Source organism: Myodes glareolus, chromosome 12 (assembly GCF_982192425.1).
Source record: "Myodes glareolus chromosome 12, mMyoGla1.1, whole genome shotgun sequence".
NCBI classification, from domain to species: Eukaryota; Metazoa; Chordata; class Mammalia; order Rodentia; family Cricetidae; genus Myodes; species Myodes glareolus.
Window position 1 is genome coordinate 17970189 of NC_142037.1, and position 13375 is coordinate 17983563.

Below are 13375 nucleotides of genomic sequence, written 5' to 3' on the forward strand. Positions count from 1 at the left end.
GACGATCCTTTCCTAGACGGTGTTGAGTTTCAGCTCCCGACCCTCGGGCCAAATGGCACGCCCCAGCCCGGCCCCTCTTGCCCGCACCTTCTTCCTGGGGACCGCGCGGCCGACCGGCGGGTGGTCTTGTGCGCGCTCGGGGGAGCTCGGCTCTGCCCGCCACGCCCCCGCTCTCCCCCCCTCCAGCCTCACGCCTCTCCCTGCCTCCCTTTCATTAACCCCACATCTGTCCGTCCCGAGGGAGGGAACGCGCTTGCTTCCGGCGCGCTGGGGTCCAGGCGTTTTCACCGAGCTGACTTTGCAGGGGGTGGCGGGGGGCGAGCCGGGGAGGTCCAGCCGGGCCCAGGCTTGGAGTCTGGTGTGTTGGACAAAGATCCTGGCCCTTGAGAGAGGAGAGAGGACGTGAAGCCTGAGCGTCTGGCCCCAGATCGCGGGGTGTCGGGTTGCGCCGCCCTTTAGCCTCCTTTGCCAGTCTGGGCCTGTTTCTCTTCTTCAGGTTGACTCTTGCTGCTTCTGGAGCAGTTAGGGTGGAGAGCGTGGGCCGAAGAGGGCAGAACTCTTTTAGAGGGCCTGGAATCGGGAGTTTCAGCTCTTTGCCTCCTAAACTCCTCCTACCTGTCTCCCTCCAGTCACCCCGCTTCGCTGGCCCTTAACTTTGTGAAGATACACAGCAGAGCTTCTTGGAGGATTGAGAGAGTTGTCTTCTTCCATTGGGGGTGGGGTGTTCCTGGTGTTTGGAAAGCAGGCTGCTAAACAGGTGGAAAGCTGCAGTGTATTTCCAGTGTCTAAGTTTAACAAATGGACGCTTAAAGCACAAAATAGCGAGTTTAGTCGCAACCTTTTTAGGAAAGAACATCTGAAGTCCTATTTAAGGACCTTTGTGAACTGGTGGCTTTGAGACTACTCTTTGTCACATTGCTGGTATCATAGCCTTACCCACAGGCATTTCCCAGGACCACCTGTAGGGAGAGTGTTTGCCCCAGACCTTCCCCACCTTACTCCCTGGAAGCCTCTGCAGAGGGGAGAGGCGCCACTTAGATGACTTGGTGACGTTTCTGGACGAACACAGGATGCATGGTGCTGGTTCTGGGCTCGGCTGGAGTGCAGAACTCATCCACTGGCTGGACACCTTGAACATACTCAGACTCCGTTAGAACGAAAAGGAACCTTAAAGTGTCTCGGTACATCTGAAGTGAGAGTTCTCCTACCTCAGTTCCAGTTTGGCTGGAGGTGCTCACTAGGGAAGACTTTCTGTCCTCCAGACTCCAGTTCTGGGGAAGATGATCTGGTTCGGCTGCCTTGGCACTGCTGGGGAGTGACTCGGTATGACCCCTACCCAGGGTCACCAGTACAAAACAAAGACGGGCAGGGCACTTTGGTCCCCAGACATAAGTGCTCTGATGGGCACAGAGAAATAGATGCAGGCCTGAAGCTAAGTAGAAAGGATGTGAATGGTCCAGGCAAGGCGATAATCTGACCAATGGGCGGGGCTCTCAGGGCCTCAGAAACAATACAGGTAAGGGGCAGCTTCTGTATTGGGAGTAAGTCCTGGCTTACTAGCTATGTTACCTTGGAGTTTTCATTCCACCTTGCTTTGGTGAGAAGAACACAGATGGAAAGAGCCCAGCACGTTGCTTTTTTTCACAGGGTTCCTCCTCCCTCTGACAGGGCTTTCATGAAAACAGGATGTTCTTAGTTGAGGGGGTAGGAGCCTAGATCCATATACCCTTTCTTCTGCCCTCTCTTTTAATGTTGAAGGCACTCAGTTACTCATACTCGGAAGAGTTCTGGCTTCAGGGTGCAGATGGAGGAGAAAACTCAGGAGCTGGTACCTTGCGGAGAGCAGCCTCCTGTCGTCCTATGCCACGGATTGCCCTGGCTCCATCTTTTAAGGAGTAGTAAGGAAGGAACTCTTTTCTGTCTTCCCGGGCCTCCATCTTCTCTCATTCTCTTCCCTCCTCTCAGCAGGGTCCTTTTCCCACCCATATGTTCCACCTCCTCTCACCTCACTCCATCACCCCTAGTTTTCCATTCCCTATGTCCTATGTGCTTCTGAAATGTGTCAAACCCTTACCCACCTCTAGGAGTCTGATTAAGCTATCCTTTCTCCAGACCCTTCCCGTCATCGTGCCAAAAAGGCGTTCCCACTTAGAGTGGCCTTCCCACCCCCTCCAGTCCCCACAACAACTCTGTGCCCTCCCTGGGCCTTAACACCGGTTCCTTTTCTTCCCCACACTCTCTGTTATAGTCCGAATGTAGCTTTTTCGTTGTCCTTCATCTGTCTCCTAGACTGTAAGCCTCAGGAGGAAGAGGCACACTAACGCTTAGAATGTCAGTGCCTGGTGTGTAGTGGGCGCTTAATAAATATTTGGTAAGTGGATGGATGGACATAGAGGCTATGAATCTAGGGCAGAATTGGGTTATCCTTGGAAAGGTGCCTCTCCTGGGCCCTTGCAGTCTTCATCTGCTAGCTCCATGTGTTTCCCAGATCAAACTGGGTTCTCCTTGAAGGTAGTCTCCTGCGCTTAATTGTTCTGTAGTTAACAACTGTATTAAAAAACAATTAGCGGGCTGGAGAGATGGCTCAGTGGTCAAGAGCACATACTGCTCTTCCTGAGGACCTGAGTTCAATTCCCAGTACCCACATCAGGTAACTTACAACTGCCTGTAACCCGCAGCTCCGGGGGGATCTCACACCTCTGACTTCTGTGGGCACCTACATTCATGTGCCTATCCCCCATCCCTCATACTAACAATTGAAATAATAAAAATAAATCTCTAAAAATGATTAGCATCGAGGGTCATTATTACCTACAAATCGGAATGTGGGAATACCATTCCAGAAGTCTCCGCCTTTGCCATTGCTAGGTCCCTGGCAGAGTGTGATGAGGATGCCCCATTGCCAAGAGCAGCACCTGCTTAGCAGCAGGCCGATGAGGACCTCAATATCCTAATATCTCACGTCCTAGCTTCTTAGAAGGTGAGTGAAAAGGAGCTGAGTCCCGTGGCTGCTGCACTGTCTTAGGACCTTAGGTCCAGGCCAACTAATCTTGGTATCTCTAAGGTCACTCACGTCAATGTCACCTTTCCCCCCAGGGATGCATACAATATAACATATACACTCTTACCAATGAGGAAGGATGCGTAGAAGGAGCATCCAAGGTCATGAACACACTAAAATTTCAAGGCAGCAGATAGGGGCCTGAGTACCCTTTTAATAAACTTTAGAGTAGTTGTATTCGAACTCACCACAAGCCTCCAGAGTTTTCTCAAGCAGAGGATAAAAGATGTAGTTCATCACGTTCTCCCCGCCCTTTCCTGGTAGGTGCTTACCTCTTTTTCCAGGCGTACAGGGGTAGAAATTCCAGCCCTGTTTGGCTACCTGGTCAGGCCCAGGCAAGTAGGGACACGTTGGGAGGGTACTCCTTATGTCAGATGTTGGGCCAACCTTTCTTTGCTCCCGCCTCCAGGATTCTCCCCACTGCCACCCCCACACCCCCAAGGATTCCCTGGAAGCTGAAATGACTCAGGGATTCCAAAACTAGTCACCCCAGGAGGAAACCCTCTGGAAAATGTTTCTCATGGCCGGGAGTCACCCTAAAGACTCCCACAAAGCTACTAATGAGATAAGGACAGAGGCTGAGCAAGCAGGGTGGGGTGGGGGCCTGTGGCTCGGAGAATAGGTTCATGGGTCAGCTTGGTCATCACGTATGGGGAAAGCCAACCCTGGGGAAGACCGTGTACTTAGAGGGATATCCCATTTGCCTTCCAGAGGTTTCCTCTGGCCTGAGCTACAGAGCCAGAGAGAGAGAGACCCCAAATACCTCTTGTGAAGAACAATGTCCCAGTCACCCAGGCCAGTTCCATTCTGCAGTGTCAGCAGCAGAGACAAGAACTTGGGATCATTTTTAGTGCCTGAGAGCGCCCCCTTGTGCGCCGGTCAAGCTCTGCTTCCCAGGGTGCGGCTGGAGGAGACCTGTAGGAATCCCGCTCTCTGAAACAGCACTGCTAGCTAAAGGACCCTACTCTGGGCTTAGGGTTGCTAGGAAACACCACAAGCCCTCTGAGGCCATGTGCCAGACAAAAGGCTGGGGAACAGGAAGCTGGAACAATGGATCCCAGCCACCAGGGCTGAACGCCAAAGCGGGCAGGAATGCCCTGTGGTCTTGGGCAGGTGCAAATAAAACATGTCCAACGCAAGTGAACAGGTACACATTCCCCTCCATCCACTGTCAGCTGAGGAGTGGCTCATGCTAGGAGCTTAGGTTCGGAGTTATTGAGGGCTGGAATTGAAAACCAGCTCAGTCTTTCTAAGTGCATAACCTTGGGTAGATTATTAAATTTTGTTGGGTCTCACTTTCTCCATCTGTAATATGAGGATTATGGTTTTTCTTGCCACAGTTTTATTATCAGGACATAATAAGATGTTGTGCTTGGGGCTCAGTACCATGTCTGGCACACTCAAGTGCGTAGGAGCAAGGCAAGGCCAGCAGCGTATATAGGGAGACGGCGTCCGGAACCACTGGTGCAAGGGTGGGAGCTTCAGGGTAAGGGTGGGCATGGGTGTCAGCTGAAGCTATTCCTGGTCGTATTGCTCTCCCTAAATGTCCTAACCCTAGCCACCAATGGTTTCTCCTCAGTGCCTTCCACTGTTTCAGGGCCCTAAGAGTCTCCAACGCTGTTTCTTCCAACTCTTGAGAATGTTCTCTGTTGTCATGACACCTCTCCTTTTAGACTGTTTTGTCCCACGGCATCTGAAAGAGTGGTTCTTTATGGTACACAATATTCCTGGTTCCCATTGTTTACTTTCTGGTCCCTTGGTTACTTCAGGAGTATTTTCTGAGGGAAAGCACATGCAAATCAGTACACATTATTCTAGAGACAATGTGTATGAGTGTATTGGGGTGGGGCATAGATCCCTGGGCAAACAGAGAAAGGCCTGCATGCAGAGTGATGGCCAGTGTCTGCACGGTCCTCCCCCACAGTCTGGACTGGGACTGACCTGTGTCTTTGGAATCTGTCTTTCTGGAGTTTGCACACCCTCACCTATCCAATAGGCCCCATGAGAATGCACAGGCTGCGTAGGCTGGCTCCCTTACGGCCTGTGAGTGACAGCTATCCTTGCTGTGTGTTCCTGGGGCTCTGTACAGGGCTGAGACCTCCCGCCAGGTCTTAGGTAACATGGTTTTCTTTTCTCCATGTTCCACATTCTCATTTGTGCAATGTGGACATTCACTCACAACGTCTTCCTTCCGTCTTGCCCACCCAACCAGAAAACTTCTGTATATGCTTCTGGTAGCGCTGCCTGGTGACGGCTGCATCTTTATCCCAGGAAGAGGTCAGGGGAAGTCTAGGGACAGGGATTGGAACAGGGTGGCAAACTGAGAGGGCACAGGGAAATTGGGGGCAGTAGTGGATAGTGATAGAGAACTCATGCTGACAGATGATGGTGCTCAAAGAGTTGGGGGTCATAAAAATGAGGAGGGATCAGAGGACATGGTGGATGAGAATCAAAAAAGATAAGGGAGAGGGAAGTGTTCGTTCAGACAGGTGATGGGGACAGCTAGTAAGAAGAGGGGGGCAGTTGGAGGTCAGGTCCTAGGCAGAAGTAAGTAGCAAAAGTCTTGAAAGTGGTACCCTAGGAAGGAAGACCAGATGACATTCTTTAATTTGAGGTAATAAGCCAACCAGGGAAATTCCCATGATGCCAGTTCACAGAGACAAAGACAGAGTTGCAGATGCTCTTACTACGACCCCCGCCCGGAAAGTGGTAAGGAACAATTTACCCAATGGGCTGCCAGGCTGATAATGACGGCTATTACAACTTCCATGAGGGTAGCATTTAAACACCTTTTGGCAACACTTCCAGGTTTTATGTTATTGTTGGGTGGTTTTTCCTTTTTCTTTTTTTTTTTTTCTTTTTGGTTTTCTTTTTCTTTTTTTTTAATCTCAGGTCACTCCCTCCAAAAGATAGTGGAAATAAATTTGAATAAACAAAACAGGTTTGCTGAAAATAAAACCAGGGCACCTCCACTGCTCCAGTCAGCCAGCTTCCAGAAGGCCTGTCAGGCAGGATAGTACCTGTGGCTGAGAGAGTGAGCAGTGTCCATTCAGCATGTACCAGGTGAGTGGCTCCGGTGTCTCCAGCGGATTGGGCGTGAGGGAAAGGAGCAGGGGTGGTACTGAGTGTGTAGGGAGGCTGAGCGGCCTGGCTTCTGGTCTCAGGGAGCTGCCAGGGGAGGCTCATGCACGACGGGGACCTGAGAGTAGCTATCTCACTGGCCTTTCTTATAGGTTGCTGCATTCTTGGCTGTGATCGTGGGAACCCACACCGCCAGTTTGCACACCCAGAATGACTGCAGTCACTGGCCCAGCTGCTGCCCCAGCAAAGAACAAGACTCCACTCCGGAGCTGCTGACATGGAGCATGGCCTCTGTATCTCTCCAAGAGCTTAAACGTCACCCACAATTCTGCAGGGCCAGCAGTGATGGGCCCCTCAACACCAGGGCCATCTCTCCTTGGAGCTATGAGTGAGTCTACTGTTCCCCTCCTGAGTGTATTCATGTGTCGTCCAGGGGATGTATGAGGGACCGGGAAAATTCTACCCAGTTTGACCTATCAGCCTCTTTTAATTGTAAGGACCAGAGAAGTTGGGAGTTACACAGGCCTGGATTTGAGTCTCAGTTCTGTTCTCATTGCATTATGTTGGGTGACGTTTTCAAGTTCAGGCTGGCTTCCTTCCTTCTTTTCCCTAGATTACATTCTAGAGGCTAGTATATAGACGAAACAAAACAATGTTTGCAAAACCCATATTTGTGTTGATTCTGTTTCTTCTTTGGTCTCTACCGTAACTCATATTCTTCTAACTAAAGAGTTACTAAGTGTCAAGTGGTAACATGTGATGCAGACACAAAGTACCACTATGTCAAACTGTCCCTCAGTTCCTGTGAGGCAGGTGGGTGGCTAGATCTCTAGGCTTCTTATCTCTAATCAAAATCGTGGTTCTCTTGGTCTTCTGCATAGTGTGTCACATAAATACGATACTTCTCTATTTGTGCCATGATATGAAATTGGGACAGAGAAACGAAGTATTGTAATTTAGGGTTTTAGGAGTCCTAAGCCTATTTCTGCGGGTCTGTTTCTTCCCAGGGTTCTGTGCTCTCATTCCCCACATGTCTCTGCTGCCTAGCCTGTCCTTTGAGGGGCATAGGACGTCCTCTGGTATAGGGAGTGGGTCAGCTCTGATATTATGTCTAAGATACCAGTTCATAATACTTTGGAGTAGTCTCAGAGGCTGCCTGGAAGATGTGTGTATGGGGGTGGGCTCAGCTTTCCATCCTCTTCTCTGAGAGGCAGTGAGCCCTGATTCCCTCTTAGGCCATTTCCAGCCTAAACTCTGTACACTTGTCTCACAAGCTGCTGCGCAGCAAAAAGTGGTGGTATCAACTGTGTTTGAGAAAGTCGGCACAGCCCCACCTCTAGAGTGGTCTTCACGCATTAACCTCGGCAAGAAATCTACAAGAAGAGACCATCAGTTGTCCCCAAGCTTTGATTGCAGAAGCTTTAAGAACAAACAAATAGCAAGAAAACCCCCAGAGTGTTTACTGTGGACCCTGTTTTGGGAAGCATTTGCCGTAGCTGGACCCCAGTCTCCCCAAGGCTTGTATAGGAAATGGTTCTACCACATTGGAGCTTCCTGTTAGGCTACTGGACATAATACTTTTTATATCTTCTTTTTAGTAGTTGAGTTCTTTTATTTTGCTTTGGTCTGTTTTTGTTTTTTGTTGCCACAAATCCTTTCTGAATAGGTAAAAAAATTCTTACGGACTGGAACTTGCTGTATGGCACAGGCTGGCCTCAAACTCGGGGCTCTCTTTGCCCCAGCCTCTCAGGTGCCAGAATTATAGGCATGTGCCACCATACTGGTCACATACAAGGTTTTAGTTTTGTAATAATTATAATTTAAAACCCCCACAAAAAACATACAATACCTTACCGAAAAGCCTCGTGGCTATCAGAGAGATGCAGGGCTGGTCTGCTGGAGACTGGCAGGAGGCTACTCACCTTCCTCTGCCTCTGAAAGAAGCTGCTATGGCTATGGCCTGGCATTCAGTGCCACTGGGAGAGCCACCCTTTCTATGTATACTATAGTTGGAGAGAATAAATCTCCGAGAGGAGGGGTTGGCATTTAAAGTGACACAGTATGGGATGCCAGACCAGATTTAAGAAGCCGAGTCCACAGCCACACCCTTTTCTCCTTCCAGCTTCTCAGCCTACCTGTCCCTCCAAATCTCATCAGCTCTCTTCCCACAGGTTGGACAGGGACTTGAACCGGGTGCCCCAGGACCTGTACCACGCGCGATGCCTGTGCCCACACTGTGTCAGCCTGCAGACAGGCTCCCACATGGACCCAAAGGGCAACTCAGTACCAATCTACCACAACCAGACGGTCTTCTACCGGCGGCCGTGCCACGGACAGCAAGGTTGTCATCATGGCTACTGCCTGGAGCGTAAGCTCTACCGCGTCTCCTTGGCTTGTGTGTGCGTGCGGCCCCTTGTAAGCTCTTAGTCATGCTTGCCACCTACCTGAGGCTGATGCCTTGCCGCAGCGGGCCCGGGTACCTGGGCTCTCAAGCCCTCCGGAGCCCTACTGAAGCACCAGGGTCCTGGGACAAGATGGAGAACTCAGGGAGAGACCCCTACGTTTGCACTTTTGGAAAGAACTTTTGGGAAGGAGCAGTTTAGTTTCCGTTTGTGGCTGCTGGAAGAGGCTGGCACGGCCTTCCCTCTCAGAAGAGGTCTCCAAGGGCCTGCTGACCCCGGAAGCCACACAACTGACTCTTCCTTCCCTCTGACTTCCCCTGTCCAGCACAGGCACTTTCTCCACATTTCCCCCTTTGCCCTTCATTTTGTTTGCTTGTGAATACTGACTCTGTAGGCAGCCAGGTGTAACTACTTTGACATGGATAATTCTGAGGAGAAAACTATTATTAAATGTGAAGAGATTTATCCAAATAAATATCCATATTTCAAAATGGTCTCATTTGTCTTTGGCATCCATGGTCCCCAATTGAATCCTTTTTCCTTTTCTAGCACTTTCTCCGCTCTGTCACTGGCCCTGGTGTCCATTGCAAACACCCATCCCCTCACTGGTCCATCCCTGAACATAAGAGTGGGGGTCAGACAGCTCAACATGGGAGAGAGACAGAAGCCCATTGAGGCACTGCAGTAGGCACACAGCGCCCCCTTGTCTCCCCAACAATTCGCCTTTGTCCTCTGGTCCTGGCTGTTGCAGCTTGGTCCAGCAGGGTAGTGCCTGGGCTGGGCTCCAGTTTCCACCTCCCTTAAAGGAAAAGAGAGAAAGGCCCAGTCAAGGAAGAGGGTTAAGATTATGGGAGGGGGCATGAATGTCTTCAGGCCTTGGGTACCGGGGAACTCCTTGCTCTGCCTCTGTCTCTCTCTCACCCCCTCCTCAACCCCTTTGGTTTCTTTCCCATCTCTTCCTCTCCCCTCTCTCTTTCTCCAATTTAGATTAGGTTGGAGGAAGAGGAGGGTTAACCTCCTCTCCCTCACCCCTCCCCATGCCTCCCAGGGGCCCTACAGGCAAGAGCTGAGGCACTCTGGGCAGCTGAGTGAAGTCCATCTGGCCGAGCCTCCCTTGGGGACTGCCTTCTCCGAGAGTCCCACAGCAGGCCCCAGCTTCACTTTCAGGCTCTTGAAGCACCATCTTCCTCCTGTCTGCTCCCGTAATCAGATTTCTGATTCTTTTCCGGGGCTATTGGGAGTCTGGTGAGGGGGAGTCTGTGCCCTGTGAGCCTCACAGACATGTTCAGTGCTTGGGATTGCCGGGAGCGGCCCCCAGAGGAAGGAGCAGCTGCCGGGCTCCAGGGCTTCGGTGTGGACATGAACTTCCTGTCTTCCCTCAAAGGCATCCTGCTGGAAACTGAGCTGGTAACAGCCACCTCCCCAACCTGGTGCCTCCGCCTCTCCGGTGCTCACCCCTTCACAGCCCTTTCCAGCCCCAGGCACACCTTCTACAACTCTTACCTTTCTGACGTCTCTCTGGAGACAGTTACAACTGTCTCCATTTGCTGCAGGATCGAAGTCAGACGGAAAGATGACTTTCCAGGATACTGAGGGAGTGAGACGTGGGCGCTGGGTGGGGAGAGGATATCCAGGAAGGAGGCTTACTGTCTCCCGCCAGCTTCTAGGAGGGTTACTTCTTGGCATGTCTGAGTTTAAGTGTCCAAAAGGGTAGAGATCCTGCAGCCACACTTTATCTGTCAGCTGTGGCCCATGAACGTCTCCTCTCTGGCTTTCCCTGGTTACTGAGTAAGGTCACGGTGCTGGTATGGAGCCTCTTTCCTGTCTGCCATCCTCTGGCTCCTGTCATCTGCGCCGCGGTCTGGAGTAGGGAGAGCTGTGGGACAGAGGTTCTGTAGCTGGCTGTGCTCTGTGTCCTGTGCTCGGGGACTCCCCTGGGGATATGCAGATTGGCCAGACAACTGGAGTAGCTGGGATTCCTGGCCTGGCAGGAGTGGGAGGATGGAGATGCTCTTGATGATCCCCAACACCAGGGATCTTCGCTGAGAGCTCTTCCTTCTCAATGAGGCTGGGTAACAAGAGAAAAGGGGGCTCCCCGTGACTGTGGCCTGATCTATGCCTGGGTCTCCTCAGAAAGCACACCATACTTGGTCCCGCAGGCCCTGACCTTCATCATCTTCATTTGCTTCACGGCCTCCATCTCTGCCTACATGGCTGCAGCGTTGCTAGAGTTCTTCATCACGCTCGCCTTCCTCTTCCTCTACGCTACCCAGTACTACCAGCGCTTCGATAGACTTAACTGGCCTTGTCTGGTGAGGAACACTGCCTCTCCCATCCCATCCTGGTCTCCTCTCTGGTTGCCCAGTGTTCCTGTTGTCTCACGGCTCCCCTTCGTTCCCACAATCAAGCTGTGCGTTGATTCACGTTGTGCGCCGTGTTCAACAGTGAACTTTGGCCCATCAGAGTGCCCCTGCCAAGGAGACATACAGACTGCAGGCCTGCTTTCCCGCACTTCAAAGGCCTGCTCAGTCCTGCTCCATCTGGCTGTGCTCACTGCTGTCCCCTCTGCCTCCTGGGCCATCTAGATTAATCTGCTCCCATCCTCTGTGTAGCGCTGTGAGCTCACTCCCTTGAAAGTATTTCACCTGTGTCCAGGGGTATCCCCGGGCAGCAATTCAGTCCCTGAGGATCAGACTGGAAAAGCTCACTAGGTTGGGAAACCTGCTGGTAATGACCCCCACCCCGCCTTGTGTCTGGTTCCCCAGGACTTCCTCCGCTGTGTCAGCGCCATCATCATCTTCCTGGTGGTCTCCTTTGCTGCTGTGACCTCGAGGGAGGGAGCTGCCATTGCTGCTTTTGTGAGTCCATCCCTGCCGTGATCTCCAGGACTTGTGGGTGGGGGATTGGCACACTTCTGCTGTCCAAACCAAAGCCGGAATCTGCTCATATCTCATCCCTTTACTTCTTCCTGACCCCACTCTCCTAGTTTGACAACCTCTGCTGTGACACCCCCATTCCTTCCTTCCCCTCCACAGGTTTTTGGCATAATCTTGGTTTCTGTCTTTGCCTATGATGCATTCAAGATCTACCGAACTGAGCTGATGTCTAGGACAACCGAGGGTGAGTGTCTATGCCCGACAAGAGGAGAGGCTGCTATCTCCGCCCCAGATACTGTAGTCATACATGGCTTACCTGCCTGGCTGCATCTCCACAGGGGACCAGCAGTGATTCCAGGGTTACCTGGCTCACATGACCAGATGCAGGAACCACGGAGCCCAGATTTGTCATCTTTGGATTCACTGAACCTCCCAAGTGCCCATCGTCTACTCTATGTCTATAAAGATGTGTGCTTGAGAAGTCCCAGGGGACATGTGAAAAGTGACAGAGTTGTGGGGGCTGGAGAAGGCTGCTGTGCCCCCAAGTCATTCTCAAATTAAAATATTCAAATCCTAATGGTGGGTCTTCTTCTTCCTTGAAAATCATACTGAGTAAGGAAGCCAAAGAGTTCGTCGTGATCCATAGGGAAGAGTGACCCAGAGAGCCAAGTTCCTTCTGTGGGGCGAGGGAACGAGGGTTAGACTGAAGAAACTGAAGACATATGTCAAAGACGAAACTTCATACCTAAGTCTGACACACCAGAGGAAGGCGCCCCAATGCTGTGTTCTGGGCTGCTTCCCCGACACTGACAGCCCAGCACACACCTGTTAGCCATGGGCTAAGTAAGGTCCTTCTCTGGGGTTTGTGCAGAGCTCCCCCTTGTGGTATGGTGAGGGTCGGACTGGCAGACCATAGGGAAGAGGACAGCCAAAGGTCTTAGGAGAAATTCCTAAAACGCCAGCACTGAAAGAAGAACTCTTCGATATGAACTGGTCACATGCCCTCATTCTATAGAGGAGAAAAGGGGGGCTTAGTTAGTGGGAGGTGACCTCCTTATTTGTAGCAGAGCTGGGTCTAGAACATTTTGACAGTGAAACAGAACTGTCTTGATCTAGACACTGTTTTGAGTTCTTTTGAAGCTCTGAAAACAGGATCCCATCCCTTCGCCAGTGGATCCACTTTCCCAGGTTGGCACTTCCTCAGGACACATTTCCTGAGTGTTTCCTGTCTACAGAGCCTATACTTGACACCAGAGATTTTGAGGCAACAGTTCGGCCTGGCTTGGAAAGAAGGACCTGCCTGGCCCATGGTAGTCTAAAGACAGTACTCTCTGCCCAGCTTGGGGAACTCACTGTGGTTCTGTTAAGTGGTTCTATCCCCGCTGACTTCTTGTCCCCTCTCTTCAATGCTGTGTTCTTCTCTTGAAACGCCTTTTTCCCTCTCGTGGGCTGTAGCCTCAAGTCCTGCTGTGCCCTGAATCTTGAACCTGGGGGCAGTGTGGTGCCATGCTTTCCTCTGGTGACTACTCTTCCCTGTAGTAGATTTCCCCTGCCTCCTGCTTCCTGTCTTCCTATCTGTGTGTTCTGGTACCTCCTCAGGCCTGGCAGCTGCTCCGAGGAAGAAGCCAACTGGACTTTGGGGTTGGAGTCTAGCTGACTACCATGGTCAGGAGGATGGAGGTGGGAGGGGCATGGTCCCGGAGGAGAGGAAGAAAGGCTGGGCTAAGGAAGCAGGGAAGGAGTGTAAGTGAAAAGATGCCGAAGGGCTTGGGAGAACCTTGCCCAAATGCCCAGAAGAGGGCATGGGTTTGCCCTCCAGCAGATCTCAGTTCCATCCCCCAAGCAACTGTGTTTCTACTCCACCAAAGAGCTCAGGGTGAAGGGCGGTGGCGGCGGGGGTGTTGGACTTGTACCCAGCTCTGGATCTGAACATGCACCTATGTATGTCTGTGTGA

General features: G+C 51.6%; 2 protein-coding genes across 2 annotated transcripts; both read left to right on the forward strand.

Annotated features, from left to right (window-relative positions):
- Nucleotides 1-31: 31 nt before the first annotated feature.
- Nucleotides 32-9038, forward strand: Il25 (interleukin 25). Its single transcript, XM_085698528.2, has 3 exons — nt 32-6124; nt 6295-6530; nt 8314-9038. The coding sequence occupies exons 1-3, from the start codon at nt 6116-6118 to the stop codon at nt 8567-8569; spliced, it is 501 nt and encodes a 166-aa protein (XP_085554654.1). The 5' UTR covers nt 32-6115; the 3' UTR covers nt 8570-9038.
- A 338-nt stretch (nt 9039-9376) lies between these two features.
- Nucleotides 9377-11997, forward strand: Cmtm5 (CKLF like MARVEL transmembrane domain containing 5). Its single transcript, XM_085698527.2, is given in 6 exon segments — nt 9377-9951; nt 10704-10856; nt 11310-11402; nt 11580-11799; nt 11802-11851; nt 11854-11997. Coding segments are annotated over 6 exon segments (687 nt in total). The 5' UTR covers nt 9377-9825; the 3' UTR covers nt 11899-11997.
- Nucleotides 11998-13375: the final 1378 nt, after the last annotated feature.

Excerpts from the sequence above, each read along its gene's own strand:
- Il25 (XM_085698528.2), top strand. Across the intron at positions 6,531-8,313 it reads ATCTCTCCTTGGAGCTATGA|GTTGGACAGGGACTTGAACC; the intron begins GTGAGTCTACTG and ends CTCTTCCCACAG.